Source organism: Cherax quadricarinatus, chromosome 1, assembly GCF_038502225.1.
Source record: "Cherax quadricarinatus isolate ZL_2023a chromosome 1, ASM3850222v1, whole genome shotgun sequence".
NCBI lineage: Eukaryota > Metazoa > Arthropoda > Malacostraca > Decapoda > Parastacidae > Cherax > Cherax quadricarinatus.
In genome coordinates, this window is record NC_091292.1 from 39,828,033 (window position 1) to 39,845,435 (window position 17,403).

A 17,403-nucleotide genomic window follows, 5' to 3' on the forward strand; every position below is an offset into this window, starting at 1 on the left:
ACCGGTCCATCCACCAGTCCCTCCACCAGTCCATCCACCAGTCCCTCTACCGGTCCATCCACCAATCCACCGGTCCTTCCATCAGACTAAAGGTACATGTACATGTGTATTTGTCCAGGTCTTATCGTCTTGTGTTACTAGAGGTAGTGCACATGTGCGTTGCTCTACATGTGTAAACACTCATGTGTACCTCTGCAGCAGCTCCGTCTAGCGGCTGTCTGGCTCCTGTCTGACTGTCTGAGCCTCACCGGAAGACCAGGTAAACATAAATACTACAGCAAAACATGCACCCAGTTTTTGTCTCCCCGGAGAGGAGGAGGCGACGGGCAGAGGGGAGATGTGTGTGTGTGTGTATTCACCTATTTGTGGTTGCAGGGGTCGAGTCACAGCTCCTGGCCCCGCCTCTTCACTGATCGCTACTGGATCCTCTCTCTCTCTGCTTCCTGAGCTTTGTCATACCTCTTCTTAAAACTATGTATGGTTCCTGCCTCCACTACTTGTGTGTGTGTGTGTGTACTCACCTAATTGTACTCACCTAATTGTGGTTGCAGGGGTCGAGACTCAGCTCCTGGCCCCGCCTCTTCACTGATCGCTACTGGATCCTCTCTCTCTCTGCTTCCTGAGCTTTGTCATACCTCTTCTTAAAACTATGTATGGTTCCTGCCTCCACTACTTCACTTACTAGGCTATTCCACTTGCTGACAACTCTATGACTGAAGAAATACTCCCTAACGTCCCTGTGACTCGTCTGAGTCTTCAGCTTCCAGTTGTGACCCCTTGTCCCTGTGTCCCCTCTCTGGAACATCCTATCTCTGTCCACCTTGCCTATTCCCCGCAGTATCTTGTATGTCGTTATCATGTCTCCCCTGACCCTTCTGTCCTCCAGTGTCGTCAGTCCGATTTCCCTTAACCTTTCCTCGTACGACATTCCCTTGAGCTCTGGGACTAGCCTTGTTGCAAACCTTTGTACTTTCTCTAACTTCTTGACGTGCTTGACCAGGTGTGGGTTCCAGACTGGTGCTGCATACTCCAGTATGGGCCTAACATACACAGTGTACAGTGTCTTGAACGATTCCTTATTAAGGTATCGGAACGCTATTCTCAGGTTTGCCAGGCGCCCATATGCTGCAGCGGTTATTTGGTTGATGTGTGCCTCCGGTGATGTGCTCGGTGTTATGGTCACCCCAAGGTCTTTCTCCCTGAGTGAGGTCTGTAGTCTTTGTCCACCTAGCCTATACTCTGTCTGCGGTCTTCTTTGCCCCTCCCCAATCTTCATGACTTTGCATTTGGCTGGATTGAATTCGAGAAGCCAGTTGCTGGACCACATGTCCAGCCTGTCCAGGTCTCTTTGCAGTCCTGCCTCATTCTCGTCCGATTTAATTTTTCTCATCAACTTCACGTCATCTGCGAACAGGGACACTTCAGAGTCTATTCCTTCCATCATGTCGTTCACATATATCAAAAATAGCACTGGTCCTAGAACTGACCCCTGTGGGACCCCGCTCGTAACAGGCGCCCACTGTGATACCTCTTCACGTACCATGACTCGTTGCTGCCTCCCTGTCAGGTATTCCCTTATCCATTGCAGTGCCCTCCATTTTACGTGCGCCTGATCCTCCAGCTTCTGCACTAATCTCTTGTGGGGAACTGTGTCAAAGGCCTTCCTGCAGTCTAGGAAAACGCAATCTACCCACCCCTCTCTCTTCTGTTACCTTGTCATAAAACTCCAAGAGCTTTGTGATACAAGATTTGCCTTCCATGAACCCATGCTGGTTTTCATTTATAATCTTGTTCCTTTCCAGGTGTTCGACCACTCTCCTCCTGATAATCTTCTCCATGACTTTGCACACAATACATGTCAGAGACACAGGTCTGTAGTTTAGTGCCTCGTTTCTGTTTCCTTTCTTAAATATGGGGACTACATTAGCTGTCTTTCATTTCTCAGGTAGTTGCCCAGTTTCAAGGGATGTGTTGAAGATTGTGGTTAGAGGCATGCACAGCATCTCTGCTCCTTCTCTAAGGACCCATGGGGAGATGTTGTCCGGTCCCAGCGCCTTTGAGGTGTCAAGGTCACTTAAGAGCTTCTTCACCTCCTCCTCAGTTGTTCTTATGTCATCCAACACTTGTTGGTATATTCCCTCTTGATGTTCCCTTCTGTGCTGACTTCCCACAGCCCTTCCTGTCTCTACTGTAAAAACTTCCTTAAATCTCCTGTTCAGCTCCTCACATACCTCCTGATCATTTCTTGTGAGTTCTCCACCTTCTGTCCTTAATCTGATCACCTGGTCTTTGACTGTTGTCTTCCTCCTGATGTGGCTATACAACAGTTTTGGGTCAGTCTTGATTCTCGATGCTATGTCATTTTCATACTGTCGCTGGGCCTCCCTCCTTACCTGTGCGTACTCATTCCTGGCTCTGCGACTGATTTCCCTATTTTCGTGTGTTCTCTGCCTTCTGTACTTTTTCCATTCTCTATTGCACTTTGTTTTTGCCTCCTTACACCGTCGGGTAAACCAGGGGCTCGTTCTGGTCTTCCTGTTGTTACTGTTGCCCTTGGGAATAAACCTTTCCACTGCCTCCTTGCATTTTGTTGTTACATATTCCATCATTTCATTTACTGGCTTTCCTGCCAGTTCTCTGTCCCACTGGACCTCCCGCAGGAAGTTCTTCAACCCTATGTAGTCCCCTCTTTTATAGTCAGGCTTTTCCCATTCAACTCCTATTATTCTCTCCACTTGCAGCTCTACTATGTATTCAAAGCACAGAACCACGTGGTCGCTAGCTCCTAGAGGACACTCATACTTGATGTCCTCAATATCTGAGCTGCCCAGGGTGAACACAAGGTCCAATCTTGCTGGTTCATCCTCCCCTCTCACTCTGGTAGTGTCCTTAACATGTTGGTGCATGAGGTTTTCCAGCACCACGTCCAACATCCTGGCTCTCCATGTTTCGGGACCCCCATGTGGCTCCAGGTTTTCCCAGTCAATCTCCCTGTGGTTGAAATCACCCATAACCAGCAACTTTGCTCTGCTGGAGTGAGCTCTTTTTGCCACCTCAGCAAGTGTGTCCACCATTGCTCTGTTGCTCTCTTCATATTCCTCTCTTGGCCTCCTGCAGTTCTGTGGTGGATTATACATCACTGCAATGACCACTTTGTGTTCCCCAGACTGAAGTGTACCTGCTATGTAGTCTCTTTCTCCCGTCTCATCTATTCCTTCCATTTTCTCGAATTTCCATCTGTTTTTTACAAGCAGAGCAACCCCACCTCCCCCCCTGCCCCTTCTATCTTTCCTCATGATCTGGTATCCTGGTGGGAAGATTGCATCTGTTATTGTCTCCATGAGCTTTGTTTCTGTAACTGCTATGATGTCTGGGGACTTTTCATTGATTCTTTCTTGCCATTCCTCATGTTTATTCGTTAATCCATCTGCATTAGCGTGGACGGTTACAAAGCCATGGCTTGCTTCTGCAATGTTTTAAAAATTGAGGTTGGAGAGTTGAAGGAGGAGGTCTTGCTTCTCCAGGAGGAGATTAGGAGGCTGAAGGTCCACCTCAGTGGGTCTGGGAGAGAGTGTGAGGTGGCTGGAGTTGTGGGAAATGAGGCTTCTAGCAGTGAGGTGCAGTCTGTCTCTCGCTGTGAGGAGGCTGTAGTTGGGGAGGTAGCAACGGCTACCAGCAGTGAGGTGCAGTCCAGCACCTGCTACAAGTGGCGAGTGGTTCACAGTAATGGGAGGTGCATCAGAGTAAGGAAAGTTAAGAGTGAAGATCTGAAGGTAGGAAATCGCTTCTCTGTTCTTCAGGATGAATGTACTTCAGTGGCCAGTGAAGGTAAGGGTACTACTGCCCCTGCTAATGGAGGTAAGCGCATTCTTGTGGTTGGTGACTCTCAGGTAAGATATATTGACCGTGCTTTTTGTAATAGGAATAAGAAGATGAGAGATAGAGTGTGCTTCCCTGGAGCTGGTGTTGGGGACATAGTCAACAGGCTGGATAATATCATGTCAGGTAATGGGAACAAGCCCATTATCTGTCTCAGTGCTGGTGGAAATGATATTGGGAAGGGTAGGAGAGAAGAGCTGCTAGATAAGTACAGGTCAGCTATAGATTTCATTAAGTCTAAGGGAGGGATCCCAATCATATGTAGCATCTTGCCTAGAAGGGGAGTAGGAAATGAATGGTTGTCTAGGGCAATTGGTGTAAATTGCTGGCTAGACAGATACTGCAAGGAACTTGCAATCCCATTCATTGACAACTGGAATAACTTTTATGGCAAACATGATATGTATGCAAGGGTTGGGGTACATCTCTCTGGGGCAGGGTTGGTAGCACTTGCAGACTCGATTGAGAAGGCCATTGGTGAAATGCCTATGATTTTAAACTGATGGAAGATAGAGGTATGGGTGTGTGTGGGAAACAAGCAGGTTGCAACACTAGGGTTGGAAACAGTAAATGTATAAAAGGCATTCAGCATGAAGTTATAAATAAAGACAATAGATCAGTTCAGCAAACAAAGGGGGACAGCAGAGGGCAGCAAGGGACTAGCTCCCTTAAGGTTTACTATACTAATAGCAGGAGTGTAAGAAATAAGATAGATGAGCTAAGATTAATTGCAAGTGCAGGAAACATAGATATTATTGCTATAACAGAGACCTGGCTCAATCTGAAAGATAGAGAGATGCCCTCTGAATGTCACATACAAGGCTATAAATTATTCCACACTGACAGGGTCAACAGGAAAGGTGGTGGAGTAGCGATGTATGTCAGAGACAATTTAAATTGTTGTGTTAGACAAGATATTAAATTAGAAGCGTCAGCCACTGAATCTGTTTGGTTACAGCTTCTCGAGGGCCGAGAAAAACTAATTTTGGGTGTGATTTACAGGGCCCCAAATCTTGATAGGGAGTGCAGTAAACTTCTATGGGACGAAATTCGTAAGGCATCTACATACGAAAATGTTGTGCTAATGGGAGATTTCAACTCTAGACAGATTGACTGGAGCAATTTGACAGGAAATTTAGAGTCAGGTGACTTTCTTGATACGATCCAGGATTGTTTTTTTAAAACAGTTTGTGACAGAGCCTACTAGGGGAAATAACCTCCTTGACTTGGTTCTTGCCAGTTGGGAAACACTAATTAATAATCTTGAGGTTAATGATGAGCTTGGGGAAAGTGATCACAAATCACTCAGTTTTAATATATCATGGAATTCCCCTAATAATGGCAATCAAGTCTCCGTCCCTGACTTTCGCTTGGCTGATTTCATAGGACTGAAAAATTACTTAGGTGGGCTGAACTGGAATGACCTGACTAAGGGTCAGGTAGGTGGTGATGGTTGCCGATATGATGCTTTCCAGGGCATAGTTCTAGCTGCTCAGTCAAATTATGTTCCAAATAGGGAAATCAGATCAAACAAAAATGATCCTAAATGGATGAACAATAGATTAAAATATCTGATTGGTCAAAAGAGAGGCATATATAGGCAAATCAAAAGAGGAGAGGGGCAATTAAGAAATCGATATATTCAGTTAAAGAGAGAAATAAAAAAGGGAATTAGAAAAGCAAAAAGAGATTATGAGGTTAAAGTTGCAAGAGAATCGAAGACTAACCCAAAAGGATTCTTTCAGGTATACAGAAGTAAGATCAGGGACAAGATAGGCTCACTCAAAAGTTCCTCGGGTCAGCTCACTAACAGTGATAAGGAAATGTGTAGAATTTTTAGCACATACTTCCTCTCAGTTTTTACACAGGAGGATACCAACGATATTCCAGTAATGATAAATTATGCAGAACAGGACGATAATAAACTGTGCACGATTAGGGTCACAAGTGACATGGTCCTTAGGCAAATAGATAAATTAAAACCTAACAAATCCCCAGGCCCTGATGAACTGTATGCAAGGGTTCTAAAGGAATGTAAAGAGGAGCTTAGCACACCTTTGGCTAATCTTTTCAACATATCACTACAAACTGGCATGGTGCCAGATAAGTGGAAAATGGCAAATGTGATACCTATTTTCAAAATAGGTGACAGGTCCTTAGCTTCGAACTATAGACCAATAAGCCTAACCTCCATAGTGGGAAAATTTATGGAATCAATAATTGCCGAGGCAGTTCGTAGCCACCTTGAAAAGCATAAGCATGGTTTTACAAAGGGGCGTTCCTGCCTTACGAATTTATTAACTTTTTTCACTAAGGTATTTGAGGAGGTAGATCATGGTAATGAATATGATATTGTGTATATGGACTTCAGTAAGGCTTTTGACAGGGTCCCACATCAGAGACTATTGAGGAAAATTAAAGCACATGGAATAGGAGAAATTTTTTCCTGGATAGAGGCATGGTTGACAAATAGGCAGCAGAGAGTTTGCATAAATGGGGAGAAATCAGAGTGGGGAAGCGTTACGAGCGGTGTTCCACAGGGGTCAGTGTTGGGCCCCCTGCTGTTCACAATCTACATAAATGACATAGATGAGGGCATAAAGAGCGACATCGGCAAGTTTGCCGATGACACCAAAATAGGCCGTCGAATTCATTCTGACGAGGACATTCGAGCACTCCAGGAAGATTTGAATAGACTGATGCAGTGGTCGGAGAAGTGGCAGATGCAGTTTAATATAGACAAATGCAAAGTTCTAAATGTTGGACAGGACAATAACCATGCCACATATAAACTAAATAATGTAGATCTTAATATTACGGATTGCGAAAAAGATTTAGGAGTTCTGGTTAGCAGTAATCTGAAACCAAGACAACAGTGCATAAGTGTTCGCAATAAAGCTAATAGAATCCTTGGCTTCATATCAAGAAGCATAAATAATAGGAGTCCTCAGGTTGTTCTTCAACTCTATACATCCTTGGTTAGGCCTCATTTAGATTATGCTGCACAGTTTTGGTCACCGTATTACAGGATGGATATAAATTCTCTGGAAAATGTACAAAGGAGGATGACAAAGTTGATCCCATGTATCAGAAACCTTCCCTATGAGGATAGACTAAAGGCCCTGAATCTGCACTCTCTAGAAAGACGTAGAATTAGGGGGGATATGATTGAGGTGTATAAATGGAAGACAGGAATAAATAAAGGGGATGTAAATAGTGTGCTGAAAATATCTAGCCTAGACAGGACTCGCAGCAATGGTTTTAAGTTGGAAAAATTCAGATTCAGGAAGGATATAGGAAAGTACTGGTTTGGTAATAGAGTTGTGGATGAGTGGAACAAACTCCCGAGTACAGTTATAGAGGCCAGAACGTTGTGTAGCTTTAAAAATAGGCTGGATAAATACATGAGTGGATGTGGGTGGGTGTGAGTTGGACCTGATAGCTTGTGCTACCAGGTTGGTTGCCGTGTTCCTCCCTTAAGTCAATGTGACCTAACCTGACTAGGTTGGGTGCATTGGTTTAAGCCGGTAGGAGACTTGGACCTGCCTCGCATGGGCCAGTAGGCCTTCTGCAGTGTTCCTTCGTTCTTATGTTCTTATGTTCTTATTTGTGTACCAAACCTTCAACTTCTGTTCTAATACTGTAACTGTGGTGCGGGGGGTGGAAACAGAGGGATCGGTGTGTGATGGTTAGTTTGGATTGTTCAGTTGCCTTGGGGGTGTCGTGGCTGGAGTCCTTCTGCAGGTGTTTCTGGGGGGTGTGCTTGTCTTTCCATTTGATCCTGGGTTATTCTGCTCTCCTTTTTCATTTCCTCCCATTTCTCCTTTCGTTTTTGAACTCTCTCTTTCATTGTCTTTCTTTCGTCCTGTGTTCTGTCTCGATCGAGGTACACACTCCGGAACTCCTGTTTGCCTCTCAGCCGTGCTTTCTCCTGCAGGATCATGGGTCGGGTTGATTCTGCCTTGAAAATTACTTTGAGAGGCCGATTCCTTTTCTTTGTGAATCACCCAATTCTCCGAAAATTTGCCACCTGGGTCATGTCCCCCTCGCCTATCACCTTCATGATATCTTCAATCGCTTTTTTCTCCTGCTTTCTTTCATCATAAGTTTCCCCTTTAGCTTCGTTTAGCCCATAGACAAACACGGATCTTTCCCTTTCCACCTCCCACTGTGACTCCCATTGCATCCTCTGATGTGTTTTAGTTCCTTCCCATGGAGTGTTCCTTCCTTCAGTCCCTTCCCTAGTTATGGCCCCTATGCTTCTTGGTTTATCCTTCCTGCTCACCTGCTCCTGGCCCCCACAGGTATCTGATAAGGTCCTTGCACATATCCTAGTTCCTTCAATGTCTTCCAACCTCTCATTCTGTCCTAGTGTGCTCCCTGTCTTTGTTTTGGCCCCATGTGGGTTTGACAGGACCTCTGCATACAGTTTAGTTTCCATGCTTCCTTCAGACCTGTTGACTGTGTTTGATGTAGCCATTGCCGATGCTACTTCTGTAATATCTTTGTCTCTGTGCTGTTTCAGATGTCTCAGCTCCTCTTCTAATGTCACTATCTTGATTTCTGCTGCTGTGGCCTGTTGCTTCCACCTTCTGCATTCTGCTGCTAACCTCTCTTCCATCTTCCTTTCCAGCTCATCTAGTCTCCTTCCCCAGTCTTCCTCCCTTTTTTTGAGCTCTACCTCCCATTCCTCCCTCCCAGATTCGTCCTTGGAGCCCCTTGTCCTCATCCTGGTTAGGGGGAGGGGAATAGATGGTTAGGAGAGGGGATGGATGGTTGTGGGGGAGGGGGAGGATGGTTATTGGAGGGGTAGAGATAGTTGGGGGAGGGGGTTAGATGGTTTGGGGGAGAGAGGGGATGGATGGTTTTGGGGGAGGGGGAGGATGGTTATTGGAGGGAGGGAGATAGTTGGGGGGGGTTAGACGGTTTGGGGAGGGGTTAGGTGGTTTGGGGGAGGGGTAGGTGGCTAAGGTGAGGTGGTTAGGGAAGGGGGAGATGTGGTTAGGGAAGGGGGGGTACGTGTTTGTGTCAAGTGTTTGTGTCAAGTGGTGGAGGGTGTGTGGGGGTGTGTGTGTGTGTGTGTATGTGCGTGTGTGTGTGCGTGTGTGTGTGTGGTGTGTGTGTGTGTGGTGTGTGTGTGTGTGTGGTGTGTGTGTGTGGTGTGTGTGTGTGTGGGGTATGTGTAGTGTGTGTGTGTGTGGTGTGTGTGTGTGTGTGGTGTGTGTGTGTGTGGTGTGTGTGGTGTGTGTGTGTGTGTGTGGAGTGTGTATGTGTAGTGTGTGTGTGTGTGTGTGGTGTGTGTGGTGTATGTGTGTGTGTGGGGTGTGTATGTGTGGTGTGTGTGTGTGTGGTGTGTGTGTGTGTGGTGTGTGTGTGTGGTGTGTGTGTGTGTGGTGTGTGTGTGTGGTGTGTGTGTGGTGTGTGTGGTGTGTGTGTGTGTGGGGTATGTGTAGTGTGTGTGTGTGTGGTGTGTGTGTGTGTGTGTGTGTGTGTGTGTGTGTGTGTGTGTGTGTGTGTGTGTGTGTGTGTGGTGTGTGTGTGTGTGGTGTGTGTGTGTGTGTGTGTGTGTGTGTGTGTGTGTGTGTGTGTGTGTGTGTGTGTGTGTGGTGTGTGTGTGTGGTGTGTGTGTGTGTGTGGTGTGTGTGGTGTGTGTGTGTGTGGGGTTAATGTGTATGTGTGGTGTGTGTGTGTGTGTGTGTGTGTGTGTGTGTGTGTGTGTGTGTGTGTGTGTGTGTGTGTGTGTGTGTGTGTGTGTGTGTGTGAGTGTGTGTGTGAGTGTGAGTGTGATGAGTGTTACCCACCAGCCAAAAGTATTCATTTAACCTAGTAAATTTATGTCATGATTATCTCTTTTTTATTGACCTGCTTTATTATCTTAAGTTTTATTACTCACAAACTGATGTTCCTTACTCAAATTCGATTTTCTATTTTTTTTCCATAGTATACAATGTTATAAAATATTGTTAAGCACAAAGACAGTCATTAGCATGCCTGAGAATAAATAAAAATCCTATATGAAATGAAGCCTAAGCTAGGCCTGTCAGTTTTCTTGTTACTCCTTATTTCAACATCTTTTACTTTCGCAGTCTTTTTATTATTTTAACAAACACAGTACAGCAAGTATATTTATCATACTTTATTTTCTATTTTATCATATCTATCGCTCAGCCGCTAGCGCTGGCGGACGTATGACAAAGGGTAATTTCTCTTTTTATGTACATATATTTTTTATTTTTCTGGTTTACAATGTATTTTTATTCGGCCATATGAGTGGATGGACATAAGTCACATAGAACTGAGGTCGGGAAGCATTTGTATTAGTGTTAATATTATGTCGATGTTTATAATATGGCATCTTCACCAGCCACTGCCGGGCGTGTGTGCTGCCAGTTACCAATAAAGTCTCGATGAGGGAAGGTGTAGCTCATCGCTTTTTTTGTTGATTTTTGGATTATTTTAAGCCCAAATCATGCCACCAGTGAAGAAGGGATTATCTGAAGAGAAGAAGTCACACATAAGAACAATGCCGGAAACTAATAGGCGGAGAATTAGTGGAAAATCGGTGTTTTATCATGGAGAGAGTGAGGAAGGAGCTGTGACTCGCCACACTCAAGCTGATACCACATGTGTTACAGCGTCTCCTGCCACATCTGTTGTTACATCTGCCATATCTCCTACCGCATCTCCTGCCACATTTGTCGCATCTGCCATATCTCCTACCGCATCTCCTGCCACATTTGTCGCATCTGTCATATCTCCTACCGCATCTCCTGCCACATCTGCCGCATCTCCTGCCACATCTGCCGCATCTGCCACATCTGTTGTTACATCTGCCATATCTCCTACCGCATCTCCTGCCACATTTGTCGCATCTGCCACATCTCTTGCCACATCTACCACGTCTCTTGCCACATCTGCCACAACTCTTACTACATCTCTTTTCACATCTCTTACCGCATCTCTTGCCACATCTCTTACCGCATCTCTTGCCTCATCTCTTTCCACAGCTCTTGCCAAATCTCTTGCCACATCTACAACTCTTACCACATCTACCACATCTCTTTCCACATCTTTAACCACGTCTCTTGCCACGTCTCTTGCCACATCTTTTACCACATCTCTTACCACATCTCTTGCCACATCTCTTACCACATCTCTTTCCACATCTCTTGCCACATCTCTTTCTACATCTCTTGCCACACCTCTTACCACATCTCTTTCCACATCTCTTGCCACATCTCTTTCCACATCTCTTGCCACATCTCTTACCACATCTCTTTCCACATCTCTTGCCACATCTCTTGCCACATCTCTTTCTACATCTCTTGCCACATCTGACAAGTCTGTTCCTCTAGTTCTTGACTCGTCTAGTGACGATGACGATGACTCATTGTTGGAATTTCTCATGGACACGTATATATCTAGTCTTGAACCTGACAGTAATCCATCACGTTCAACAATGTCATCCGCATCAGGAATATCATCTGTGAGCGCTGCAAAGAAACGAGCGTCGCATCATATAACGAAGTCATTGGAATGTGACGATGATGAACAAATAAGAATAAGCAAGGAAGGTTTAGAACAGGTTATAATGCGTAATTGTCCTCTGTGTTTGAGAAAGGTGAAAGTAAACTTTACAACCCATCACCTGAAAACATCTGTGACAGTGAAGTGTAGGAAGTGTGATGTAATGTTTGGTCCTGAATCCCACTCAAATCCAAGTAAATGTATGAGTGTTTCTGCAAGGTAATGTTTACAGCAGCTTCTCCCGCAGTAATTCAGACAGATCACGTTCCATGGTTCCTGACACATTCAGATAATATACAGAAAACATTATTAAGAAGGCAGTAGATAAATGTCAAGAAACTTTGGACGAACCACGTAAGTGTACTAAGTGCATATGAAAATATAGGCAAAACGCCAAATGAAAATGGTAGTATCAAAAAATGCTAGAGAAAAGGAAAGTGAAGGACACTTCATATGTCGCTGTTGCTCACTAACTGAAGTTTACTCTTTTTCAACGCATTTGGAAATAGTAAGTAATTATTTTGTGTTGTGCATGACGGATTAATATGACGTAATATTATAAATATATCAATAATATTTGTTCGCCTTGTATGCACCATGTTTGAAGTTTGTTCGTCTTGTAGAGCACCATGTTTGAAGTTTGTTCGTCTTGTAGAGCACCTTGTTTGAAGTTTGTTCGTCTTGTAGAGCACCATGTTTGAAGTTTGTTCGTCTTGTAGAGCACCATGTTTGAAGTTTGTTCGTCTTGTAGAGCACCATGTTTGAAGTTTGTTCGTCTTGTAGAGCACCTTGTTTGAAGTTTGTTCGTCTTGTAGAGCACCATGTTTGAAGTTTGTTCGTCTTGTAGAGCACCATGTTTGAAGTTTGTTCATCTTGTAGAGCACCATGTTTGAAGTTTGTTCGTCTTGTAGAGCACCATGTTTGAAGTTTGTTCGTCTTGTAGAGCACCATGTTTGAAGTTTGTTCGTCTTGTAGAGTATCATGTTTGAAGTTTGTTCGTCTTGTAGAGCACCGTGTTTGAAGTTTGTTCGTCTTGTGGAGTATCATGTTTGAAGTTTGTTCGTCTTGTAGAGCACCGTGTTTGAAGTTGTTCGTCTTGTAGAGTATCATGTTTGAAGTTTGTTCGTCTTGTAGAGCACCGTGTTTGAAGTTTGTTCGTCTTGTAGAGTATCATGTTTGAAGTTTGTTTGTCTTGTAGAGCACCGTGTTTGAAGTTTGTTCGTCTTGTAGAGCACCGTGTTTGGAGTTTGTTCGTCTTGTAGAGCACCATGTTTGGAGTTTGTTCGTCTTGTAGAGCACCTTGTTTGAAGTTTGTTCGTCTTGTAGAGTATCATGTTTGAAGTTTGTTCGTCTTGTAGAGCACCTTGTTTGAAGTTTGTTCGTCTTGTAGAGCACCATGTTTGGAGTTTGTTCGTCTTGTAGAGCACCTTGTTTGAAGTTTGTTCGTCTTGTAGAGCACCGTGTTTGAAGTTTGTTCATCTTGTAGAGCACCTTGTTTGAAGTTTCTTCGTCTTGTAGAGCACCTTGTTTGAAGTTTGTTCGTCTTGTAGAGCACCGTGTTTGAAGTTTGTTCATCTTGTAGAGCACCTTGTTTGAAGTTTGTTCGTCTTGTAGAGCATCTTGTTTGAAAAAACCATACCCCAGCTGGGATTGAACCCGCGGTCAGAGTCTCAAAACTCCAGCCCGTCGCGTTAGCCACTAGACCAGCTAGCCACAATAAGATTCGTCCAACTAGGTATATTTCTACACCATAGGAAGGTTAGCACAGGCACCACTGTGACCACAAATGCAAGTTTTTACAGACGAATCTCCAGCTAGCGTGGCCGTGACGAACTCTAGCTCAAGTCCCTTCACTGCCGTCAACATGACTCACGAAATCGTAATGACATGATTGCTAACAAACCATACCCCGGCTGGGATTGAACCCGCGGTCAGAGAGTCTCAAAACTCCAGCCCATCGCGTTAGCCACTAGACCAGCTAGCCACAATAAGATTCGTGGTCACAGTGGTGCCTGTGCTAACCTTCCTATGGTGTAGAAATATACCTAGTTGGACGAATCTTATTGTGGCTAGCTGGTCTAGTGGCTAACGCGACGGGCTGGAGTTTTGAGACTCTGACCGCGGGTTCAATCCCAGCCGGTGTATGGTTTGTTTGCAATCGTGTCATTACGATTTCGTGAGTCACCTTGTTTGAAGTTTGTTCGTCTTGTAGAGCACCTTGTTTGAAGTTTGTTCGTCTTGTAGAGCACCTTGTTTGAAGTTTGTTCGTCTTGTAGAGCACCTTGTTTGAAGTTTGTTCGTCTTGTAGAGCACCTTGTTTGAAGTTTGTTCGTCTTGTAGAGCACCTTGTTTGATGTTTGTTCGTCTTGTAGAGTATCATGTTTGAAGTTTGTTCATCTTGTAGAGCACCTTGTTTGAAGTTTGTTCGTTTTGTAGAGCACCGTGTTTGAAGTTTGTTCGTCTTGTAGAGCACCTTGTTTGAAGTTTGTTCGTCTTGTAGAGCACCTTGTTTGAAGTTTGTTCGTCTTGTAGAGCACCTTGTTTGAAGTTTGTTCGTCTTGTAGAGCACCTTGTTTGAAGTTTGTTCGTCTTGTAGAGCACCTTGTTTGAAGTTTGTTCATCTTGTAGAGCACCTTGTTTGAAGTTTGTTCGTAGACTACATGTCGATATTGTTGCAGGGCCAATAATGACTTTTTTTTGGCTATAAATAACATTGTTTTTCTTAAAAGTTACTCTCCAATTAGTCCAATTTTCATTATTTATGAATAACGAGTTTTACACACATTATTCAGGAATCATGATTTTACAAATCCATTGCCGGAATTTATAATAGCATTTACCGTTCATGTTATATTTATTAAAAAATAAATAGAAAATTAAGAATTTTTGTGGATACAATATATAATGATATGTCGTTCAATTGCCACTGTACAGTACATCTTTAGCCTTTTCTTGTTCACGTAAAGTCGACCACAACTTCCTAAACATTAACATTAACCCCAATGTAAATACTGTCCTTTGTCCGAGTTTTTTGGGTTATCCTAGGTAATCTATACATATGCTGCTATGTATGATAATTTATGCAACTGTATTTATGTGTACCTGTATCTGAATAAACTTGTAGGTAGAATTTCTGACAGTATGTTTGGTAAAAGGACACAAGTACAACTAATGTGACATTGTGGCAACATTTCGCTCTCCAGGAGCTTTGTCAAGCCGCAATATAATAGACATTTCATGCAGACGTTATTTTCTTAACGGCATGACAAATTTCCTGGAGAGCGAAACGTTGCCACAATAAAATGTCACATTAGTTGCACTTGTGTCCTTTTACCTGAATAAACTTACTTATTAACAATTTGGCACAAATTTTACTAAGGCGTTGCCATATCAAAAATAGTTATTGTATTTTCTCTTCTTATTTTTAGGAAAACTTCATGGAACTTCTAGTATACACTTCGGACCACCTTCTTAATTTACAGTAAAAAATAATTGAAATCGGACTATTATTTAAATTTTCCTAGTTGATTCCTGCTCTTTTTCTATTTCTCGTAACAGTCAAAAAATTCCACCACCACCTTACTTAAGATAACTGGGTTACTGATTAAAAAAGAAATTAGGTGTCTGGACACCTTCACCATCTGTAATAGGACCCAAAACATTCCTACATAATTTTTTGCTGGGAAGCTAATCTCAGGATCATCAGGTTTTAGAAAATGGTAAATCGCAGATTACATATTTATGAACGACACAATAAATAAGAAGCGAGGTACGACATTGCTTTGGAATGTATACTTAAATGTTGACGTCTTTGATATAAATAGTGCACGAATTTGCCTTCCCCCTTTTCCCTGCTATTAATTAAGGACCTCAGGGTGGGGACCCTTCAAGGAAGGTTCCTTGATGCTGGTGAGGGGCTCTTGATCTAGGGAATTGGATCTGTGCTCCAGTTCCTTGAAATAAACTTGAATACCTTCCACATCCCCCACCGGTGCTGTAAAATCCTACGGGTTTAGCGCTTCCCCCATTATTATAATAATCAGGGTGGAGAGCAAGGATGTGGGAAATGGGCTCTGGTGGCTAAAGCTCTCGCTTCACACGGCGAAGGTATGAGTTCGATTCCCAGCCAGGGTAGAAACAGTGGGTGTGTTTCTTTACACCTGTTGTCTATGTTCACCCATCAGTAAAATGGGTACCTGAGTGTTAGTTGGCTGGTGTGGGTGGCATCCAGGGACACTTTACCTAATTTGCCTGAAATGCTCAGCATAATAAGGGGCTTTCTGTACAGTAGTATGTCATTGATGTTAGCTAGGCCTGTATACCAAGTACATGTACTTGTATTAAATAAAGATATTATATTATATAAAATGCAAGGCGGGTGAGTGGGCGATGAAAGGGTGAAAGGTGTGAGGGGTCGATGAGTAATTGAGAATGTGGGTGAGACAAGACAAGATATTCTAGGTAAGACCTCGACGGTGAGCGGGGAAGACTGGACAGACGAAGGCTAGATCTTGAGAGGAGTGTCCTTAGTCTTAGAGAAAGAGCCAGGGCTTAACCCAGCAGCAGAGCTGTGTGGGAAGGAGCTTGTGAGTCAGGATACACAGGCAAGCTTGATCGATGAATAAGGAGCACTTCTGTCTGCATCTCATCTGTGTGGTGTTGCCTAGCTTGTGATTGGTGGAGACTGGCGAGAGGCAGGCTCGAGGTTCTGACCAGAGCTTTGGTAAGATGGGAGGGAGGAAGAAGGATGGGTAAGGATGGAATGTGGGAAAGGTTGGGGAGGGAGGAGGGGTAGGTGGGGTTATAAAAGGGTAGTGGCCTATCCACTTTGGTGTGTTTTGAATACGTGTGTGCGTATTGAGTAGTGTATAAGGAGGTTGGTTTCATGAGTGGGGTATGCCTCCTGCCCATCAATTGCACACTGCTATATTGTTGTTATACCAGTGTGTCATTGAATTGGAAGGATGCATACTGCATGCAATTGCTTTTTTTTCCAAGAGGTTGGTCAGAAGGCCGCAGCTGCAGGCGGAAGTTGCAGGTCATTTGATGGAGGTTGGTTGCTCACCTGGGGTTGGCCGGCTAAGCAGTGACTGAGGTGGTGTCCTGCTGGAGGGTAGTTGTAGGTGCAACAAGGTTAGTTGTGAGATGTTGGTTGATAGAAGTGGGTCACCTGGAGATGGGGAGCGTTAGTCCGTGTTACTGGACATAGAATGGTTCCGGTGGTAACCATTCTTCTGCGGGGAGGTCGCTTAAGATTTTCGGCCGAGGGAAGTTCTCCTTGTGGATGAAGCGTCGAACTCTTTGTTGGAGGGTCATTCTTTGGGATCTGTGAGAAGGGGTGGTAATGGTGTAGTCGGTCGTGTTCACTGGTTGGGGGGGGGGGGTTCACTCTGTCAGGCACATAAAGTTCCTGCATGTCATATAGTTGTCTCTTCGTGAGTTTGTCTAACCGGACATTAATTGCGGTGTTTGTTGTTGTTGTTGTGTTTGCTGTCTCTTGCGTTGTGGTTACAGGAGTGGTAATATTTACTGGTGCTTGGGTGAGCATGATTATGTCGGCAGAAGGTGGAGATTCTGGGAAGGTGAATGCCGGCATGTTGTTTAGTCTGAAAAGTTCATTGATGGTAGTGCTGAAGGAGCCTGGTGATGCCATGTTGTGCATGTGAGCATACAGTAGGCAGTACTGTATTTTTGTGGAGCCACATGCAGGTGTGGAGGTAGTGGTGGTGGAGAGAAGGGGCTAGTGAGCAGGTGATGGAAGAAATGAAAGAGTGAGCGAGGGAAAGGGTAAAAGAAGAGGGTGAGAGAACTGCTGCAGCACATGGTTACAGCTTTCCACTATAAAAGGTAACACTGTATACGTGGGTGGAGATTGGGCGAGGGACGACTCCTCAAGGGAGGTCCCTTGACATTGATGAGGGGCTCTTGATCTAGAGAATTGGATCTGTGCTCCAGTTCCATGAATTTAGCCTGAATACCGTTCATGTGAGGGACGAA

At 44.2% G+C, this 17,403-nt stretch overlaps 1 protein-coding gene across 1 annotated transcript; it reads left to right on the forward strand.

Moving 5' to 3' along the window:
- Positions 1-10,280: 10,280 nt before the first annotated feature.
- Positions 10,281-14,909, forward strand: LOC138851713 (uncharacterized). Its single transcript, XM_070081145.1, has 2 exons — positions 10,281-11,914; positions 14,835-14,909. Exon 1 carries the CDS (start codon positions 10,349-10,351, stop codon positions 11,627-11,629), a length of 1,281 nt encoding a protein of 426 aa, XP_069937246.1. The 5' UTR covers positions 10,281-10,348; the 3' UTR covers positions 11,630-11,914; positions 14,835-14,909.
- Positions 14,910-17,403: the final 2,494 nt, after the last annotated feature.

Coding starts and splice junctions, on each gene's coding strand:
- LOC138851713 (XM_070081145.1), top strand. CDS start 10,349: ATGCCACCAGTGAAGAAGGGATTATCTGAAGAGAAGAAGTCACACATA.